This window comes from Apiospora hydei (assembly GCF_038363865.1).
Source record: "Apiospora hydei strain CBS 114990 chromosome Unknown utg000002l_segment0_segment0, whole genome shotgun sequence".
Classification (NCBI taxonomy): domain Eukaryota; kingdom Fungi; phylum Ascomycota; class Sordariomycetes; order Amphisphaeriales; family Apiosporaceae; genus Apiospora; species Apiospora hydei.
Genome location: NW_027117361.1, coordinates 5,033,030 through 5,053,304, shown reverse-complemented (window position 1 = coordinate 5,053,304; position 20,275 = coordinate 5,033,030). Strand labels below are relative to the sequence as shown.

Genomic DNA, 20,275 nt, shown 5'->3' with positions numbered 1-20,275 from the left:
GCATTGGATTACGTACGCTTTTGACCTTCGACAGGCAAAAGGAGGGAAGAAGAGAGACAGAGGAATACCTTGTCTATCTGCGCATTCTCCGGCCGCCATGAAGATTTTTGCCGGTCCATGAGCGTCGTAAATGTTGAATTGTTTATATAGAAAAAAACAGGAAAGAAAAGAGTAGCGCCAGCACATCCCTATTTTGAATATGTATTGGCTACTGCTCAAAGATTAATGGTGGCTTCTCAGTACTATTGCTCCTATGAATTCACTTACACTGCCACACATATCAGATGGTTAAAAAGGTATTTTTAGATTGATTGATCAAATTGGGTATGTCTGTGGGAGCCGCAGTTCCGCTCCCCACCTCCGTGGTTTGGCACGATACAGTTTCGATGTCAAGTGTCAAGTACCCATGCTTGTCCTGCCACCTCCGATCCTTTCCGAAATGCAATCGAGAGCCCAGTCTGAATAAGCTGCTCTTGGGGTATACGCCATAGAAAAGCAAAAGTCGTAGTACTCATCAAGCCCTTCCCTGTTCCACGTCTTCGCATGAGACAAGAGAGCTCAGCCAATGGCCTCACTTGGTCACTGTGTGCATGTTAGTGTCCACACTCTGTACGAATATGTGGGGGGATAGCAAGCATGACTTACTAGCAAGGACCTCGTATGCGAACAAGGTGTCTTTGAAGGCCTGGCTGTGCCTTGCTGACTTGGCTGCCTTCTTCTGAGCCTTCTCTTCAGGGGTGGTGGATGAGCTGCTGAGCTTTGCCTTGGCCTTCTTCATTGCGGCGGAGATTCGGGACGAAGAGGAGGACTTGGAGCTGGGGTTGGGACTGGGGCTGTCCTTCATGGCTGCTATGTCATCGTAGGAATCTGCACAGTGGGGTTAGAGAAGTCACGTTGGTCCAAGAGGCGTCTTGTTCGGCGGGAAGGGGCCTTACCAGATGAAATGCGGGAAGCCATGTTGGACGTGGACGACATTGTGGCTAGGTTGTATGAGGTTCTGGTACGCGTTGTGATAATTCGAATAAGTGTGATACTTGGATGCAGTCGTGTCTGTATGTGGTCGAGCTTTGAAAGTGAGATTGCAATTGTCTAAGTGACAGGACGTGGCCGTGATTGCTCAAAGAAAACTGGAGACTTGTGTTGGTCTGGAGTAGTTGCAGCTGGGGAATAGATCAGTGAGGACCCCAGAGTTGGAAAAAACAACGGGACAGCGACAAATATATCCATGTCGAACAACACTTGGGAGGAGAACACCGAAATGGGCCATCCGTCAATTCTGGTTGACTCAGAGATATTCCTTGCATCAAAATTAGCCTACTGCAGTCTGCAGGAAATTTCCAGCGTGCACGGCATGGAGGCTCTGTACCGAGCATGCATCGGAGTTGAAAGCCGTTGTTTGGATGCTACGCTAAGCTTAGCACACCAACTCGCTTCCTGGACTGAATGGAGAGCCGACTGTGGACTGCCTAGCGTCAGCGTCATACTCCCTGGCAGTGCCAGCATTCAGCCAGGGGGTCTCGCTAATAGATCAGGCAGATCAGGCACCGTGGTGGGCATGCCGACGCAGCTTGACCAGGATTGGCAAAAGGACGACATAATCAGTGGTACCATCCGCGCCTTTTGGGGAGAGCCGCAGTCGACGGTTTGATTCGTAATCGTAGCTGACACTGCAGGCCGCTACTGCTCGCTTGGCCGAGTTAGTCATCTCGCTGTGAAAATGACTTGGCGTGACTCCGCTCTAAGCCGAAGCCGAGACTTTAGTCCGACCAATCTGGGATGTCCTTTCCCCATACCCAAAGGCCAATTGAAGCATGGTCGAGCCGAGCGAGCATTGGCCGCCATCTCGCAAACCATTACTCTGGGTCACGTCGGCTTCGGAGTCGCTCCCGATTGACTTCCTTGAAATCAAGCCGAATGTCCAACAATACGCCTCTAGACTACTGCGAACCCCGAGTCCACGTCGATTGTGTCAATTGTTACAGTTTCATCACACCACCTCACCGGTTTGCTCGCAGACGAAACGCGCAGCTTGTGTGCGCCATCATTACGCTGAGCCATGTCAGATGGGCCATCTGAGCTCCGCCGGCGCAATGGGCGTCTCCAGGCATGCGATACCTGTCGGCACAGAAAGGTATAGCGTTTGTCCACTTATTAGCGTCGTGCAACCCACCAATTAGCTGCCAGCTGCGTCGTCGCCCATGCCAGGCTGACATGAAAGACTCATAGGTGGCTTGCGATCATACGCGCCCAGTCTGCCTCCGATGTAGGAAAGGCGGGAAGCAATGCATCTATACTATATCCAGTTCGACGCCCGTCAGGCCCCATGGAGGCAAGCCGTCGTCACAGCCACTCCAGGGGGCCGACAGATCCCGCCAGCCATCGTCTCCCTCTCCGTCTTCGGTCCAGCTGAACGAGATGCAGAGCCCCAGTCCGAGCCTGAGCTTGCGAAACAACATACTCAACCGCAGGGCTACAGGCGGCCATGGCTATCTCGGTGCCACCAGCTACTCCGCTGTCTTCCAGGAAACTCGTGACAATCTGAACCTGCTTGGTGCCACGCCCCGGACTCAAGACAATAGCCGTGAGGCTTTCGGCCAGGAGGAGCCCGAGATCCTTACCCCGAGCATTCGGGAGCTGTGTTTCACAGTTCTTCGGCTCCTTCCCCAGCCAAACAAGGTTGTTTTTCAAAAGCAGACTAATTTGTCCGTCTATCAATCTTTTATGCACGGGATAGCCGAGCACATCTTGAAGTCACTCTACGAGACGTGGGGCGAGCATCTTAACGCCGGCGCCGACGATGAGACTAAACTCGAAGACATGGCCAAGGCCCTGTGCGTCAACACCATGGAGCCATTTTCATATACCATCCGAGACTCGGAGGAGTGGCTCAGCCAGTTCAGTGGGCCTAACCTGCGGTGGGAATCCATTGGTGCGTTGTCCCTCCTTCCTCCAAGCACAAAACCTGTCATGGCGCCTTTTCCTTACTCCTTTCCGAAATAGGCCTCTTTTTTGACCTGCTTGACACCGAGGCCAAATCCGCCAAACGTCGGTTCGTCTCAGAGACTCAGCACGAATACCTCGAGCATCAGAGGAGAATTGCAGCAGCGGGTCATAGAACCCTGGGGCTGTGCATTCAACTGAGTAGAGAGTTTACTGAAGGCAACATCCTCCTGATTCACCTGTACCATCGTCGTGCCATATTAGAATCGAAAACCAGTGGGGATGCGAGTAAGTTATCATCCTCCCTTGACGTGAGCTTGCGACGAGTATACTTGGCGTACTGGTGCCAACATATGCATCTATAGGTCTTCCAACGTGGCAATGTCATGCCGCCTGTATGTCTCTTCTCACCTTCCACGGGTTTCACGACGAGCCCAGCACCCACAGTTATCGATACAACCCGAGTTACCGACCGTCCCTGGCGGTTGAATGTCGGAGGCGCATGCTAGCTGTATGTTTCTGCTCCGACAATAATATGGTCACCTTCACTGGCAGACCCCCTCTTTTAGGGACGAGCTATATATCCACGCCGCTGCCTCTGGATGTCTCGGACGATGTGCTTTTCTCGGATGAGCAGATACTGGCACGGGTAGCATCGGAAACGCTCGATGAGAGGGGATGGAATACCTCGGGCCACTTCCACCCTGCTACCCTGATACGGGCGCGGGTGATTCTGTCCCACATCAGGGCCGAGATCGCCCAGCTGGCATTGGGAAAAGACCCGTTCCCATTCGAGCGCATAGGGTATGCCTTCCGCTATTCAATGCTCTTATATCGGTTCTCGATCGTCACTAACCCATCGTACGGTCAGACAAATCCGAGCCAAACAGACGCAGGCAGTGTCCGAGTTTCCCAAAACTGCAGTCTTTCAGCTTCACGAGCTTCGTGCGGCTGACATGGACATTACCAGATTTTACCAGCGACTACTTGTACGGCTTGAGATCTTGATGAATGAGTTTCTGCTGGACCGGTTGCAGTATCGTCATTTCCAGGCCGACAGCAGTGACCTGCTAGTCACCGCTTACGAGATGGTCGTGCTGACATTGACGGTGTGGACGCACATGGATCTCCTCACCGACAAGCGCGACTTCGATTGGGTTGTAAGTATACTGGAACACCTCTCCGTACGCATGTGGGTATTGGCTCAGACAACTAACCGTCAACCTCTTCCTCACAGTTAATGGGCTACGGAGCCCCTGCGGGCGGCGTGTTGTGCATGGAGCTCCTAAACCCGACGCTGCAGGGGGCGCATCCCAAGAACGCCGAGATCAGCCGCTCGGCCATTATCCAAAAACTCAGCCTGCTGGTCGGCTTCTTCGAGTGGGTCAGTCCCTCGGCGCCCAACGCGGCCCTCTGCGACAACGCCATGGTGACCATCAAGCATGTGCTGGACGCGACGCTCAACGTCGACCCGATGGCGGCGGCAGGGGCTGCCGGTCAGGCGGGCATGGCCAATATGGACTGGAACTTCTCGACCCAAGTCGACTTCAACTTCGATCTGCTCGATACGTTCGACTGGTTGCGAGCTGATGGTTGATGTGATGCCGCACGGGAGGCATACATCATGGCATCGTTGACAGCAAGGACGTCAGCAGTTAGCTGCAGGCAGGAGCATTTCGCAATTCCATGATACCTATGGTCGTGGGCCTTGATTTCTGGACCATTTTCTACTTTCTCAAGGCCACCGGACTCCAGCAAGCACCGAGAACCACAGCTACACCAAACTCTAATCTCATCAGCAAAGCAAACTCACACCCCGACGAGTCAATAAATATCTAAATTAATCCTCCCTACCTTGACCGGGCCGGGGTAGCCTAGCGGTAGTAGTCTTATTCCTATACTTAGAGGCAAGAGGGTTCAACTCCCTCTGCGGTCACTTTGTTTCTTCCTTTTTTACCCTTTTCAGCGTTTTCTGTCTGCTGCTATATTTAACCAACCCCCGGTCCCCCCTATTTAAACCGACTACATATATTCAAGCTGTTCAGTATTCTTGGGTGCTCTTTTGTTTCTTTTTTCTTTTTTTTCTCTTCTTTTTGGTGACTAGAAACTTAAACCTGAAGTCCGACTGAGGGGAAGGTGTGTTATCATGTAATCATTATCACCATACCAGAAAGCTGCTTGGTCCAATGATTAAAAAGGTCTGCTGAAACATAACCTCCTTGACAGGAGTCTCTGGCTGGTTCTCAACTCTTCTAATTTGCAAAAAGTCAGAAAGGCTGATCAGGAACGTTGTCCGAAGAGCTCAGATCATCCGCATCAATGGTGACAAAACTAGATTTGTCATTACCAGTGCCAAAACCGAGTTGAGTCTGTAGTTGAACGAACGTAGGCCATGTTGGATCAATCAAATCAGTTTGCGTTTGCCATACTTGCTTGCATTCATGTAAGTGCATACTCGAAGCCACAATAAGATCTCGACTGTAGCCACAAGGTAATTGTCTAAAGGCCCACAGCAATCAGTAAGTGCAACAAAGGGACCCACTCACTAGTTCCTGTGGCTTTCCCCAGCTTTCGTGCTTGCATCCCGTACCTGACCATCAACAGCTCTGTTCATTAACAACATCGCCACCTACCATCAATTCCGAGGTTCGCATATAAACTGAAATTTCCCTCCTTCAGACCACTCACAATTCAAATATCTCTTAATCAATCAAATCAACGAAACCTCACCATCAACTTTGCCAGATCACCGCCATCAATTCACGTAGGCTATTCACGTGACCTGCTTACCTAACGTACTGAGGTCAGTCCAAGCTTCGGCCGCGGCAGCAGCTCGACCCTCCAAATCATTCATTCCAGCGCCCGGCTGACCGACCGACCGACCGCAACTGACAGGGAAGCGCAAGCAGCAGCAGCAGCACAGCGCAGAAAACGTTCAAGATGGCGAGCGCTCCCACCGAGAACACCAACCCGGTGCCGGCCAGCAACAATGAGGCCCAGGCGGCCGAGGAGGAGGAGGAGGTCAACCCAGAGCCCCAGGAGGCCAAGATGCCGACGCGGCGGGACATCTCGCTGAAGGAGTTCCTGAACAAGATGGACGACTACGCGCCAATCGTGAGTCTTCCTTTCCTACCCACCTTCCCCCACATTGCATCCATGATTCAACAATCCTTCCCCTCTGTCGCAAGGCATTCGTTCCCGCTCCTGCCACTGCCTGCGCGCATACAAGCACTGCGCACGAACAATGATACGACGACCAGCTTGCTAACCTTTGCGCCCATCGTCGTCGCCCGCCCTCCAACAGATCCCCGACGCCGTAACCAACTACTACATGACGCGCGCCGGCCTGCCGCCGCCGCCGCAGACGGACCAGCGCCTGGCGCGCCTGCTGGCGCTCGCGACGCAGAAGTTCATCGCCGACATCGCGGCCGACGCCTACCAGTACAGCCGGATCCGCGCCTCCAACACGAGCGCCAACAACCCCATGGGCAACCTGGGCGCGGCCGCGGGCATCCCCATCCCCGGGCAGGCGGCCGGCGGCGGCGGCGGTGGCGCCGCGGGCGGGTCCAAGGTCGACCAGTCTCGCGGGGCGCCCCTCGGTATCCAGCGCGCGGGTTATGGTGGTGGTGGGCAGGGCGGCTCGCAGAATCGGACGGTGCTTACGATGGAGGATCTCGGCATGGCAGTCGGCGAGTACGGTGTCAATGTTAAGCGCAGCGAGTTCTATCGATGATCGTCTCACTTGGCAAGCATCACCGCTTTCGCGACTGGCTTTTACTACGACACCAGAAGATATGTGTTGGTGGGATTGGGTTAGAGAGGGTAAGACTGCCAGCAAGGGAGGCATACAGATTGCAAGTGATTTTTCGGTTCAGGGTCACGGCGTTCATGGTTACGAAACGAAACAATACTTTCTTGGGGGATTCTTTGGGAGGCACCGCAAAGTGCCCTCGGGAAAGGTCCAGACTGGTTATCACAGATACGATTCCAGTAAAAGGAAGAGAGAGAAATTGGTGATTTTCGGCTTTGCATTGAGGCGAGGAAACCCCCGTCAGGGTGAGAGATATCGGTCTTTTGGTCTTCTGTACATATAATTGTAAAACACCCGCAACAGCAATGATATCACCGCGTGGCCGCGGGTTGCTCCCTCTGCCTATTCGTACACACAAATGTGGTGGATGTGGGATTCTGTACAGTCGTGGACTTGGCGTGAATGCATCTTCGTTTCCTCCAACGCCGTGATATATATGCTTTTGTAATCTTTGTTCTTCCTCTGCTACATCCCCACAACTGCCCCGTTTAACCTCTGGACCAGATGAACGGTTTCCGCGTCCTGCATATCGTATGAAATTGGGTCAGCGAGATCCTGCTTCTTTGGTTCTGGTTCCGCAAACCGCGGGTGAGGGTGGGGTAGGAAACGTACATGGAGAACTCTCCGAGCTTGTGGCCGACCATGTCCTCGGTGATGACGACGTCGTTGTAGACCTTGCCGTTGTGCACCTGGAACACGAGGCCGACGAAGCTGGGCAGGATGGTGGCGGAGCGGGCCTGGGTCTTGATGGGCTTGATCTTCTCGCCGGGCATGGGGCGCACGATTGGCAGACTGTTGTTCATGGTATTGCCACATGGTTAGCTGGGGGTTCTTCGCTTCGAATTGTATACTCGTAGGCGGTAGTAGAACATCGTTTGCTTGGCGCAAGCTCGCTGCGAACGTAGGTACATATGGAGTCGGGGCGTTTCTTACGGGACAATGTGAGGTCCTGTTTGCGCATGGGCTGTTAGCTTTGCGATCTCCATGGGGAGGAGAGATGGGGAAGGGCTACTTGCCTTTCCAGACCGATCGGCCTTTCAACAGACACCTGGTGGGCTGCATGTTGTATGTTTGCGTGCGGTAATGGAGTCGGGCGCTCGCTGCGAAACTGCGATCTTCGTGATAACTTCGCTGCCGCTTAACGACCTCAATGCGTAACTCAAAAGCTGGGTGGAGCCATTGGAAATTCTCAGCCACAGGAGGCTCGGTCTCAATGGCCTATGCACCTAGCCTGCACGAGGCCCCTAAGCCACAGCGCTTCGATTCAAGTAGAGGCCCAAAAGTTAGCGTACCTGATTCATTGATTTCTCCATTCTCCAAGGGTCTTGAACGCTCGGGCAAGGAACCACTGTGTTTCGGATTCCAAAGTACACTTTGAAGGCTCCCTCGCCTGGGACGAACTGGCCGCTCGTTTCCCACAATGTTTACACTCTTCGCCTCCCGGATGGGCTCCCTCAATTGGGCAGGCTTGCTTTCAAGGGGCGTCTTGGCTCTTGAACAACGTCGAACAAATATCCATTTTTCCGCGCTTGGAATCTATCTCTAATCGATCTAGATCCCAGATTCTCCCATGTTCTGGAATCTTGATACACCACTGCCCCTGCCCCTTATTGACGCCCTGGGTCTTTTGTATCGCCGGGTAAACTCGATTGCTGGACGAGCCGATCATGGGGCACGGGCGGTTATCAATTCTCCGAATCCCACCTGTCGTCACATTACAGCAGGCACGATCGTGCCCTAGTTGCCCATTGGGGAGCGCTCGGCGTGGTCTGAAACGACAGTCACTGAAACCACATCTCATTTCTTGAGGTAACTTCTTGAAATTTGGACACACAGCCAGTGCAACCTCGGAGATATTACATTCACCACGATTGGGACTTCTTGGCTTCTAGCCCTTGACGCCCACGAGTGCCCTACCGAATACAGACGTCTTATCCGGCTTGCTGGCCATGGTGCTTATCGCAATTCGCGAACGACTGGACTGTTACTGTCTGCTTAGACGATAGTAAGTCGTATCGCCGATTCGGCCAAAGTCCAACCATCATCTCGCTTGAGTTCAATTGTTGCCACTACATTGCAAATAGCCGAGCCATCTCCAGCTCCGATGTATCTCGAGCAGGACTCTGCCTGGAATGATATCTGCAACAAATTTTACTAATCATCTAACCCCGGCCGCTGGCTGGATGATGATGATACAGATTCTCAGTCTTGTGGATCGTTCGTTTCACCCACCCCCGATGTTTCGCAGACAGCTGGAGCCGCGCCACCTGCCATACCTTAACACCGCGAAAGACACAAATTGAGGGTATCATGGCATGGAAAATCGCTGGGCTATAGCATGAGAGTCGTGGCCGTCAAGACCCATCACAGGCGCGCCGAGACCCAGCCATCCTTGGTTGTCTTCCAAAGTGACAGGTTCATGCTGGTTCATTCGAGCAAGGCGAGAAGAAAAGTAGCTTTTCCGGAATTGCGATGACCATGGCCTCGGTGTTCGCTACTGGTCTTTTCCTATTCTTGGCACAGATGTGTCGCATCAAGTGATCACGGGCGACGACAATGACGACAACACCCTGGCCAGGCTCATTCGATAGCAAGGCAACCCGAGCTGTCTCCGACGCCCCTGCTGATTAGGTTTTGACGAGCGTAGCAGCGGCGGCTGTGAAGACGTGGTCTCGAATAAGTTGACAACCGTCTGACGTTCCGGTCTGCCTCTTACCTACTAACCTACATCCGGCAACCGATTCGGCGTCAGGGATCAACCCGACCGTTGGTAGGAACGTGGCCTTGGCTGACACCTGGAAACGGGAAATAAGTCTATTCGTCGGGTTGTTTCCACCTCTTCTTCTGGAACAGCAAGGGCCCCCGCTATCAATTTAACGTGTATCGGCAATGGGCGATCATATCACCAACGGTGGTTGACGACTGAAGTGCAGCAGATTCTCATGTTTGTTAGTGTTTCGAACCGTCGAAGGTGTTAACAGTACTTGACGCAAAACCTCGCCTGCAGTTGCGCTGTCCATCTACGCATCGCTTGGCTCTATCATACCCTGCAGCTTCAGCGAGCTGTCCTTTTCCTCCGCGGATAGGCGCTGAGTGAAGCAGGGCGCGCACGCCCACGGTGTATGACGTGTGGCCTACTCTGGGACCTCAGTGCTTCGCTGCTTCCATTACCAAATGAAGAGCGAGTCCAGACTGCACTGCCTTCTTTCCCGGCTACTGACAGAATCAGACGGATTCGAGACTGAAGCCTGATACGACGTTTGCGTTCGTGCTGTTTTACCACCCCGGTCTTGAGAACCGCCAGAAGTTATCCTGGCGAATCAAAACGGCCTGCGGCTCAACCCACGTTACTTTTTCTCCCGATTTGCAGGGGCCGTGCTCTCGGACGCGCAGCCTTCCTTGCCGCTAATCACCTCCTCATCCCACCTCCACTACAACCTGCCCAAGGGCTCGTTAAGGTGTAAGTCTCCCCAAGCCATCGGGGCAATACCGGTGGGCATACACGGCCCCACGCGAAGCATGTCGCTCCAGGATGCTTCAGTCAGTCTCCCCCTCCCGCTATGGGAAACATCCCTAACATTCCCCGGCAGCCAGCCGTGTGTCCCAACAAAGCTGCAATTGAGGCAGTTATTGACGGAAGAAGCCGACTGGTCGGTTTCCATTCTTTTCCAAGGCCTCTGCGTCAAAGTCTCGCTGTGGCCGCTAGGTTGCGACAGGGCCGTCATCCGTGTTGAGTATCACCAGAGACTTGGGACCACAACTTGAGATGAGGACATGATAAGGAGATGCACCTGCATGTTTTGCCTGCCACCAGCCTGGTCCTGCCTTCGCCCTTTTGTTTTTTCTTGTTTCTCGTGTCGCGTACATACAGTTTCGAAGCTTCGTTTACTGTTTCGTTGCCCTTTTGTTGGGTTGCTAATTGGTTGCTGGAACCAAAACAACCACTGTGGCGGATGCTTGAACCGAAAGAGCATGGGCAGACCTAGCTAACGAACGACTCTTTCTACACACATATCAACACAACCATGGCACGAGTCACCACTATACTCACCTTGTCCCTGGTGGCGGTGACGGCGTTAGCGACCGGCAACGGCGACTTGACTAGCGGAGGCGCATCCGTCGAGGAAAACGGGCTGGGCCTTGAAGGGCCGCGGCAGCCGGCCATTCGGAATATGCTCGACGTCGATGCCATGGTGGGAAGGAGCCCGTATGAACAACAGGAGGAACAACAACAAATAGATGGAACGAGTACGACGGATAGACCAGTATCGATCACGCCGGCGCCGACCGCAATCTTGAACGGTCGCCAGCTCCCCCTCCGCCTCCCGGAGGAGGATTAGGCGGAGGAGGGAGAGGAGGAGCCCAACCGCTCCCAAATCCGGATACAGGCAGTGCCGCATCGGCGCTGGCTTCGCTGTCCGCGCAGTCATCTTCCGACGTTGCCAAAGCCTCGTCACAGGGGTTTTCATCAGGAAGCGCAGTGGCAGCCGCTCAAGCTTCCAGCCAAATAGCGAGCATCAGCGCCAGTCTCTCAGCCAGCCTCTCGAGTGCACTTGCTTCTATAACGGCCACAGCTACGCCAGGCCAACAGCTTCCGGTCACGTTGACTGTGACCGAGACGCTTACTTCAACAGCCGCGCCGGCCCAGCAGCCACCGGCAACGGCCACGGCCACGGACACGGCAACAATAACACAAACGGTTAGTAAAACTTTAATAGCTACTTCGATATTGACCACCGTGTCGATGAACGCCGCCGTGGTAAGTGACGGCTCCTTTCACATCGCGTGACCAGACTAACTTATCAAGACCACCAAGCCCGACCTGTTGGCGTCGCCGCTACCACCCACGACGTCGAACGGGCTCATTTCGGATCCAAGGAGGGCCCAGACCTGGTGGACCTGACAGTAGGCCAGCTGGCCGCGGCCTTGATAGGGACGATCATCGGGACTGCCTTTACCGCAGTGCTGCTAACGCTACTATTTACCCGTTGCGCCCGACGCCAAAAGAGCGGCGAGGATGTTTACGGTAGCAACAGGAATGACGACTCAAACGGCTCGCAAACAGCTTTGCGAGCGACCTACGCCGGAGAAGAGAAAAGAGGCGCGCTGCCCACCGAGGTGCATCCGGCGGAGCGAAGAAACTCGCATCAAGCCAATCCATCCGAATCGTCGCGGCGTAATAGCGCTTTTGACGAGCGGCCCCCCTTGGCGGAGAGACGGCCGGGTTCGGCTTCGCGCCATTCAGCTGGTCGAATGTTCGAAACTCCATCTTCGGCACCAGGTCATCACCGCCGCAGTCACGGCCAGAGTCGGGACAGGTGGAGGTCCGGACCGCCCACAAGCGGACCATCAGCAACGGCAGCAAGCCTCGACTCATCCGGCTGGGCAGCCGCGACGACAGGCTGACGCCGGTCACCGAACGATCCCAAGAATCGGCGCGCGGTCGCGGCGGACTGATGCCCCCATCCGAGCCACCGTCGAGGCAAGTGTCCACCTCGCCGCTGAACCTCAACCCGCCCAACGCCCCGTTCGTCCGGAACCCTTCGGGCGACGCCGTGTCGTGGGGATCCTGGGGCCCCGCGCTCCCCGACCCGGAGACCGAGGGCCACATGGCGGTGCTCTTGAAGGAGCCGCCGCGGCACCAGCATAACGCGTCGACGTCCTCGAGCGGGTCGTCAAAGATCATGGACGCCAACCAGCTGAAGGTGGCGATGATGGCGGACGGCACCATAGACCCGCCTCCGCTGGCCCGCAAGCCCAGCAAGCCCAACAAGCACGAGAGGCGCCCCTCCTCGGGGACGCTGGGCGTCATGGGCGGAGATCCCGCCGGTAGGCTCGACGGCCCGCCGCCCAATATGCCGTATCCCCTCCCGTCGTTCGCGCAGTACGATCAGCAGGAACAGCCGCCCCAGGTGAGCTACTGGTCCCCGACGGACACGACGACGGGAACCGACTACCCTTCGCCCATCTCCTCCATCGGCGCCCTCAAGGCCATCCCGCAGACCCAGTTCGCCGAGGACCGCCGCAGCACCCACGGCCGCGTCCAGTCCATGTCGTCGTCGCGCTACTCGACGACCACGACCAACGGGGGCTGGCGCGGAACCTCAGCCAGCGCAGCGACGACAGCAGCCACCGCCGCTCGGCCTCGGTGAACTCGTTCCTCCTGACCTCGTCGACGATCCACACCAACGGCGCGACCTTCAGTCTGTTCCCGGCGCCCAACCACGGCGCGGAGACGCCGCCCATGCCGACGCGCTCGCAGTCCAATGCTTCGGCGTCGGCGCGGCGGAACCCCACGGTCCCGCGCGCCATCTCGGCGGTGGCGCCGCCGATGCCGCCGCTCGCGATCGGGGGTTGCCCTCGCCGCCGCCGATGCCCAAGGGTAATATGGCTGGTCGGTACCGGGGGGCTGACATGGTGTAACTTCGGCGGCGGCGACAAGTCATAAGGGGTGGGGTAGCAGGGGAAGAAATTCCTCCTCCCCTCCCCCAAGTGTGTATAACACCACACACCCCAATCCGCGCCACTTGTATATTTAGATGTATACATAACTCCGAAAAAGGAGGGCGAGCCAAAGGGGACGACAAAGTCAACGACTCCCCCTATTTGAACCTATATTATATGATTTATTTATACCCCCCAACTGGCGGCATTCTGGCTCCCACGACAAACCAACCAGCCCGAGAGGCTGGGTGGTTTGATTGTTTTGGGAATGATTTTTTGTTTTTGGATTTCCGCTGGATAGAGATTCGAGAAAACGGAGGAGAGAGCCTGGTTGCAAAACTTCCTGTCGGCTTTCTTCTTTTTCTTCTTATTGGTTCTGCCCTCCTCGCCTGTCTCTCGAGATCATCATTCCCCTTTGTTGTGTCTGTATTATTTTGGGTGGAGGGTGGGAAAATAAAACCTGGCCGGTGGGCTGTGGGCATGCTCTTTTTTTCGACAAGGGGCTCGGGTTCGGAAATGGACGGACGGACGGAGGGATGGATGGATGAGATACCAAAACCAAAACCAAACCAGACAAATGGGCTGATGATTTCACCTATTTTATGAAAAAGGTATATATGTAAAGTAGCTATTATGTATGTAGTACAGCATAACCGTTAATATCACGAATGTCACGATTACTCTCCACGACATATCAATTTCGAAAGAAGGCATTTCCAACCTAGTAAATTGCATTCATAAGCAAGGTGACACTGCCAGAACAGATTGGAAGATATAATAAGTTTTGGTTTCTTCAAGGTAGATGATACTATAACAACACAGGCATGTGTATTGCCTTCCCCGTCTCCCGTTCGCTGCCCCCATCCCATTCGTGTCACACGTCGCCATTCATTATTTCCTAACGCCGACCAATGCAGTTTGGGGAGGAAAAGCCTACACATCCTAAAACTTCTTTAATCTTCGTACAGTCGCTTTGCCTATCATGTAGGCAAGATACTTCATCATAGTGGGTAAGAGAGCCGACCGACATTCCAGCCCTTCCAAGTGTTCTTCTCGGGGCAATAGAAGGAAGAAGGAATCTTGTCTCTCTTTAAGCTCAGATACGAAACACGCCAGCACCTCCTGACACGTAACCAGGGAAAACGACATCCACGAACTCTGTGAATTAAGTTTTTTTCGTCCCTCCTCCAACCCCGCGCGGGCAGCTGTCGGGTAGCCAGCCCCCTTCTATATTTTTCCATGAGCCCGAACGAAGCCCGCCGTCCGTCCAACTCTTGACAGGAGAGGCATATCAGTGGCGCACACAGTAAGCGCAGCGCAGCGCACACGCATACCCCTTTACACGGGCAGCTTGAACTTGCGGCCCTTCATGACCTTGGTGTAGTAGATCCAGAAGAAGTCGCTGTAGAGGACGGTCTGGACGATGCCGGCGACGAGGGCGATCCAGTCGACGTGGTGCTTGGGCTCGGTGAAGTAGCGCCAGACCCAGTTAGGGATGTAGAGGGCGCGGTACAGGCCCAGGGCGAAGAGGTAGTGGGTCGTGATGGTCTCGGCCTCGCCGGTGCGCTGCAGCATGAAGAGCTGGGGCAGGATGGCGACGGCCTCGAGCCAGATGCTGAAGGCCCAGAGCATCTCGGACAGGGTCCACTTGTAGGGGATCAGGACGGCGAGCACGGCGGCGCCGCCGAGCAGGTACTGCACGCGGAAGGTGTCGAGGTTCGGGTCGTGCGTCGGCTTGTACTTGGTCGTCATCAGGTAGACGATGTAGCCCTGGGAGCCGATGAAGAGGATCTTGAAGATGACGTTGTAGATGGAGTGCGTCGTGAACAGGTCCAGGTACCGCGTGACGTAGACGAGCAGGTACAGGGCTTGCGATTTGAACGAGATGCCGGTGCAGCCCTATATTGTCAGAGGCAAGATGCCAATTGATTAGCTCAGTGTTCAGTTGCTCCGGATGGTTCCGTCCAGGTAGGTTCGTTGCACAAGCTTCGGCAAACCTGGGCAACGGTCAAGAGACGAGGGATACGCACATTGAGCTCCGTCATCTTATGCATTAATATCAGGATGGAGGCCAGATGGGAGAAGTCTCCCGCGACTCGGAAGAGGTTCAACATGATGGGCGGGTGTTTTGGGCGAAGCTTGGGGAAGCTGTCTCAAGATTTGGGGATCGTCGTTATTTGTTGGTTTGGTTGCAGTTCGAATCGGGTCGAGGACTGGGTGTGGTTTTTCAATGCTGCCAAGCGCAGCGACTCGGCGGAGAAATCAACGTGGGCGGAAGATGCTTCAATTGTGGAAGGGCTCGTTTGCTGATCGCGTGAAAGAGTAAAACACCTTCAATTAGAAGAACACATGGGGATTGAAATGAAGTGAAGAAACAACAACAAGAAGCTGGATTGGAGCAAGTCCAGCGCAAATGCCATGCAACAGAGCTCCAGCTAAAAGGACACGACGCGACAGGGCTCTAATTGGCGACGGATCCCTGCCGGGCCTGTCTGTGGCTTGACACTTTTGACACTTTGCCGTGCTGTTTCAGTGCTACGTGCTGTGTACTTCGGGGCTGTTAGCGCTCCAGTGCTGCCAGCTCAGCAGCTACAGCACCTACCAACACGCCAGCTGAAGAGATTTTAGCCACACTTGGCAGCATGCTTGCCTGCCAACCTGCTTACTGAAGAACCGCCTGCCGCCCTCTCTTCTTCTGCTCCCCTGTAGATCTTGGAGTGTCTTTGCGCAATGATCCGCTAGTGGGCGCTATTTTTGGGTCGGCGATGCCGCTACCAGTTGCAGGCGAATCCACAGTCACTCGGCCAAAGGATTCCCTTCTGACGTATTACAAAGCTGCCTGCCTGCCCTTCGTGAATCTTCTTGCCGCCAATGACTTGCTGCACCATACGGTTATTCATTGATTTCTAAGGCTCGAGCGACTTCACGGTAGGTGTTTTTTTCTTTGTTTTATATAATCATCTGCGCAGCGTGCTGGAGTTTCCCCCGCCACCTACCTACTTAATCTCTGTTTTTTGAATCCAAAACAAACATTATCATTATCCACCTGCATCCTGCATTACTTGACCTGAGGCAATCATCAATCTCCACGACCCACCGTAGCCATCGTCCACAACCCCCAAAGACCACACACCGTAGGAGCCGAGGGGACGCCGTCGCAATGGCCGACCAAGAAGTCCGCGATGTACAGACATCGCCTACGAACGAAGACCTCATCGAAATCACCTTGACCCACGGCGGCTCGTCGCACCCCATCACACTTGCTCGCGATGCCACCATCACCGACCTGTCCGCGGCCGTCGAGACCGAACTCTCCATACCCGCCGGCAACCAGAAGTTCCTAGTCCCGAAGCTGGGCCTCCAAAAGCCGCCCTTCAAAGACCCCCAACTGCCCGCCGCCCAGCTCGTGGGCAAGAAGATCACCCTCATGGGCACGACCGCCTCGGCCGTCGCCTCCCTCACCTCGGCCTCCGCCACCGCCTCCCAGGCGGTCGCGAAGCGCGAGGCCGCCCTCGCGCACCAGCGCCGCCACCAACCCAAAGCCTTCACGACGCCCGCGACGACGACGAACGAAACCACCTACACGTTCATGGCGATCCGCCCCCTGCCGCACCTGCCGCACCCGGAGAAATCCCAGAAATTCCTGGAGCGGCTCAAGGCGGACCCGGGCATCGTGGCGGCGATGCGCAAGCACAAGTTCCGCGTCGGCCTGCTGACGGAGATGGACCCGCTCGCGTACACGGAGGCGACGCACGAGGGCACGACGCGCATCCTGGGCCTGAACCGCAACCGCGGCGAGGTGGTCGAGCTGCGCCTGCGCACCGACGCGTACGACGGCTACCGCGACTACAAGACGATCCGCAACACACTGTGCCACGAGCTGGCGCACAACGTGCACTCGGACCACGACCGCAACTTCTGGGATTTGTGCCACGAGATCGAGCGCGAGGTCGCGCGCGCCGACTGGCGCAAGAACGGCCGCAGCGTCGGCGGCGAGGACCTGGCGGAAGTTTACGAGCCGAGCGAGGAGGTCGCGTACGATCATGGCGGCTGGACCGGCGGCGAGTTCGTGCTGGGGGTGGGGCGGACGGGACGGGGGCCCGGCGCTCAGTCGGCGCGAGATCATTGCGAGGGCGACGGAGGAGCGTATGAAGAAGATGAATAATGACGGGTTGGACGGCGGCAAGCCGAGGGGTGCAGGCGAGGGTTCGTCGTCTTGAGACTTCTTTTGTTCTGCGACAACAGCGCGTTACCTGAGAGCTGGAGTTATTGCTTTTACTTGGGGAGTCAGGTCTCTTCTCCATTGCGTCGGCGTTGTTTGGTTTAGCGAGGGTTTTCACTCACTTGGAGATGAAATTTGGGCATAAGTCTTTAGGTGACCGGATATGATTTTCCCAGCACTTGCCCAGGCGATCTGGCGGTGTGATTTTCGAGATATCGTTAAGCTTCTGCTCTGTATACCACTGCGATTTGTGGTGGTCAAGGGATAGGGGTAGGCGAATGGCCTCTGTGCCCCTGATTCTGGCTATTTGGCGTAGCAATCAACGAACTGAATAGGTAGATTGGATGGTAGTCTGAAATTCACCAATGCAATCGATCACCTCTATGCGCGAGATCTTGGAACAACTGGCAGATCGTATTGCTATATCCAGTAACCATGCTGCTGCAGACATTATGAACAGATTCTGTGGGCTAATGCTATGCCTCGCAAAGTACCGATGATCGAACACCCCCTGATTTCAAAAAGCTTTCTGAGAATACAACAACAAATCTACCTCCTTGACACCACCCACACCATCCACACCATCGCCATCATAAGGTATCACCAAACACAGTCGGGAAACTCAAAGGATATTTGGAAGACGACAAGCTGAAAAAAGAAGAAGAGAAAGGGTACTAAAGTACAAACAAATGAAACGCCGTCTGATGCAAGAGAATAGAATATGAATGGATATGCCGTAAACTCGTGTATGCCTTTACGCAAGAAGAAGAAGAAGGTTGAAGGTTGAATGAATCAAGAAAATGGTGTGTTGTAGGAGACGGGAGTGCCGTTCGCATTGCTTGGTTGCTGTGAATAGGGGGCACGCCTCTCCACTTTTCTCCAGTCGTGTAAGTCGCAACCCCTGAAATCATCACCGCGGGTATTTCGAAAGTATGTTTCTTCTCTTTCTTTTGTTTTCGTTTATTGCATGACCGCATCCCCCTCCTGCTGCACGGGAATCTTGACCCACTCCTTGCGCGCCGGCTGCCACTGGTGCCCCTGCCAGACCGTCTCGCGCATACTCTTGCTGCCGTACTCGCCGCGCAGGACCGCGTCGAAGCCGAAGGGCACGTTGGCCGGCACGCCCTCGAACTCGCTGCGGCGCAGCGGCCACAGGTCCGTCGTGGCGTAGTGGTGGTAGTTCTTGCAGCTCCAGATGCCGGGGGCGGGGCCGAGGCTGTCGGCGAAGCGCTGCTCTAGGAGGGAGGTGATGTCAATGAACATGCCGTTCGACACGTCGATCCAGCGCGCGTCGATCACGTTGCGGCCGTCTTGGCGCGAGGGGACGGCGTAGTAGGGGTTGATGTCGAGGAGGTACTGCTTGGACTGGAACTGAGCGGTGGTGTTGTTCTTGGACGCATCATCTTTGCTGCTATCGTTGGTGATGTTGGCGGTGGCTTCTTCTCCGTCGCGGTACGTGTACGTGTGCAGCGTCCGGTTGAAGTGCTTGCCCAGGTAGTGCAGCGTCTGCATGGTGACCTGCACGTCGAGGTCGTAGTCCCAGGGCATGATCTGGCCGTTCCACCACCAGCCCAGCAGCGTGCCGTGCGCGATCCAGGTCTCGACGTGCAGGTCCGCCATGGTCGTCAGGTACGACCGGATCAGGTGCCGCAGCACGGCGCGGTGCTCGTCGTACGCCACCTCGCCCCGGAAGAAGCGGGCGTCGTAGTGGCCCAGCTCCAGGCCGCCGCCGGGCTCGTGGAAGTACTTGGTCGTGTTGACCTCGTCTTGGGGTTGGAGGGTTGTTGTTGGTTGTTGTCTTGAGGGGGTTGGATGGTGTTGTCTTGGGGTTGTTGGAGGAGCTGTTGTTGGTGGTTGTTGTGGTGGTTGCCGTTGTGGTGCCGGCTCGGGGCGGCGCCGACGACGGAGGCGGCGACGGCGCCCAGGAGGAGGTGCTTAAGGATATACATGGTATGGTGAGGAGGTATCGTAAAGGGGATAGACTGATGTGCCGAGTATCCGTATTCTTCAGAAGCGAATTGACGTCCAAGTGGTATAAGAAGCAGGCGTACGAGGACGGATACGACAATATAGTTGGGTTAGACCGGCGTCTACTACTCGTCTCCCGTCGCCACGACCAGGTTGGTTGGTTGCTTGCCGGGATGGTCCGTTGAGGTATTCGTCTGATGCCAAAGCAGGAGAAAGAAAGAAGGATCGGCCCCTTGCCGGTAGTACCCTGTACTTCCTTCCGAGGGCGGCAACAGAATAGCTTTCAAGGTTTCGGTCGAGATACGGTTTTCGCTGGCGGAGGTTTACCCAATAAGGAAACTGATCGTGAATGCTTTCGGGATGAATCAGCGTACTGCCTTGCCCCTGTGTGTGTATGCGTGTGTGACTGTCGACGAGAAAACACCCAGGATGATCGGCAAAGCGCTTCGATATAAGACTCGAGGCGAACGAACTGCTGGCACCAACCCGGGGGGGGTCACTCCAGCCCTCTCCCGGCGTCGTAATCTATCGGCCGTGGGCGCCATCCTCTCCTATAGCGAGGACTACGTAACACCCTCTAACGGGATCGAGCTTACGAGGTAGCAATTTTCATTGAAAGGGGAGAGGAGGTCCATGGCCGGCAACCGGCACAGACACACCCTCATGGCGCTGTACGCCTCAGGGCCTCTAGCGCCAAGCGTCCGTAGGTAGGCTTGTACGTTCCCATATGGCAATGGCTTTGTTCCCAAGTTTGAGACCGCACTATGGGCGTTCTGGATTTGGAGGCTAGCCCAGGAACGAAAACGTTAGCACCGGTCGATATATTTAGCAGGTGGTGGTCATGGTGGCCGGCCCAACATGACGGTGGTGGACGGTTGACGAGTAGTACG

General features: G+C 55.3%; 8 protein-coding genes across 8 annotated transcripts; 3 read left to right on the top strand and 5 right to left on the bottom strand.

Moving 5' to 3' along the window:
• Window positions 1-571: 571 nt before the first annotated feature.
• On the bottom strand, window positions 572-975 carry PG997_001595 (uncharacterized protein; the record flags this gene model as incomplete). Its single annotated transcript, XM_066805910.1, has 3 exons — window positions 572-582; window positions 646-867; window positions 936-975. The coding sequence occupies 3 exons, from the start codon at window positions 973-975 to the stop codon at window positions 572-574; spliced, it is 273 nt and encodes a 90-aa protein (XP_066675683.1).
• A 1,088-nt stretch (window positions 976-2,063) lies between these two features.
• On the top strand, window positions 2,064-4,537 carry PG997_001594 (uncharacterized protein; the record flags this gene model as incomplete). The annotated part of the gene is made up of 6 exons (XM_066805909.1): window positions 2,064-2,131; window positions 2,268-2,929; window positions 3,106-3,228; window positions 3,306-3,744; window positions 3,812-4,100; window positions 4,178-4,537. The coding sequence occupies 6 exons, from the start codon at window positions 2,064-2,066 to the stop codon at window positions 4,535-4,537; spliced, it is 1,941 nt and encodes a 646-aa protein (XP_066675682.1).
• A 1,343-nt stretch (window positions 4,538-5,880) lies between these two features.
• On the top strand, window positions 5,881-6,673 carry PG997_001593 (Transcription initiation factor TFIID 23-30kDa subunit; the record flags this gene model as incomplete). The annotated part of the gene is made up of 2 exons (XM_066805908.1): window positions 5,881-6,054; window positions 6,245-6,673. The coding sequence occupies 2 exons, from the start codon at window positions 5,881-5,883 to the stop codon at window positions 6,671-6,673; spliced, it is 603 nt and encodes a 200-aa protein (XP_066675681.1).
• Window positions 6,674-7,239: 566 nt separating this feature from the next.
• Window positions 7,240-7,737, bottom strand: PG997_001592 (mitochondrial 37S ribosomal uS19m domain-containing protein; the record flags this gene model as incomplete). The annotated part of the gene is made up of 2 exons (XM_066805907.1): window positions 7,240-7,543; window positions 7,685-7,737. 2 exons carry the CDS (start codon window positions 7,735-7,737, stop codon window positions 7,240-7,242), a joined length of 357 nt encoding a protein of 118 aa, XP_066675680.1.
• A 3,808-nt stretch (window positions 7,738-11,545) lies between these two features.
• PG997_001591 (uncharacterized protein) lies at window positions 11,546-13,063 on the bottom strand (the record flags this gene model as incomplete). Its single annotated transcript, XM_066805906.1, has 3 exons — window positions 11,546-11,703; window positions 11,834-12,618; window positions 12,885-13,063. The coding sequence occupies 3 exons, from the start codon at window positions 13,061-13,063 to the stop codon at window positions 11,546-11,548; spliced, it is 1,122 nt and encodes a 373-aa protein (XP_066675679.1).
• A 1,470-nt stretch (window positions 13,064-14,533) lies between these two features.
• Window positions 14,534-15,309, bottom strand: PG997_001590 (ER lumen protein retaining receptor; the record flags this gene model as incomplete). The annotated part of the gene is made up of 2 exons (XM_066805905.1): window positions 14,534-15,094; window positions 15,193-15,309. The coding sequence occupies 2 exons, from the start codon at window positions 15,307-15,309 to the stop codon at window positions 14,534-14,536; spliced, it is 678 nt and encodes a 225-aa protein (XP_066675678.1).
• Window positions 15,310-16,355: 1,046 nt separating this feature from the next.
• On the top strand, window positions 16,356-17,360 carry PG997_001589 (uncharacterized protein; the record flags this gene model as incomplete). Its single annotated transcript, XM_066805904.1, has 1 exon — window positions 16,356-17,360. The coding sequence occupies one exon, from the start codon at window positions 16,356-16,358 to the stop codon at window positions 17,358-17,360; it is 1,005 nt and encodes a 334-aa protein (XP_066675677.1).
• Window positions 17,361-18,377: 1,017 nt separating this feature from the next.
• On the bottom strand, window positions 18,378-19,366 carry PG997_001588 (uncharacterized protein; the record flags this gene model as incomplete). The annotated part of the gene is made up of 2 exons (XM_066805903.1): window positions 18,378-19,178; window positions 19,319-19,366. The coding sequence occupies 2 exons, from the start codon at window positions 19,364-19,366 to the stop codon at window positions 18,378-18,380; spliced, it is 849 nt and encodes a 282-aa protein (XP_066675676.1).
• Window positions 19,367-20,275: the final 909 nt, after the last annotated feature.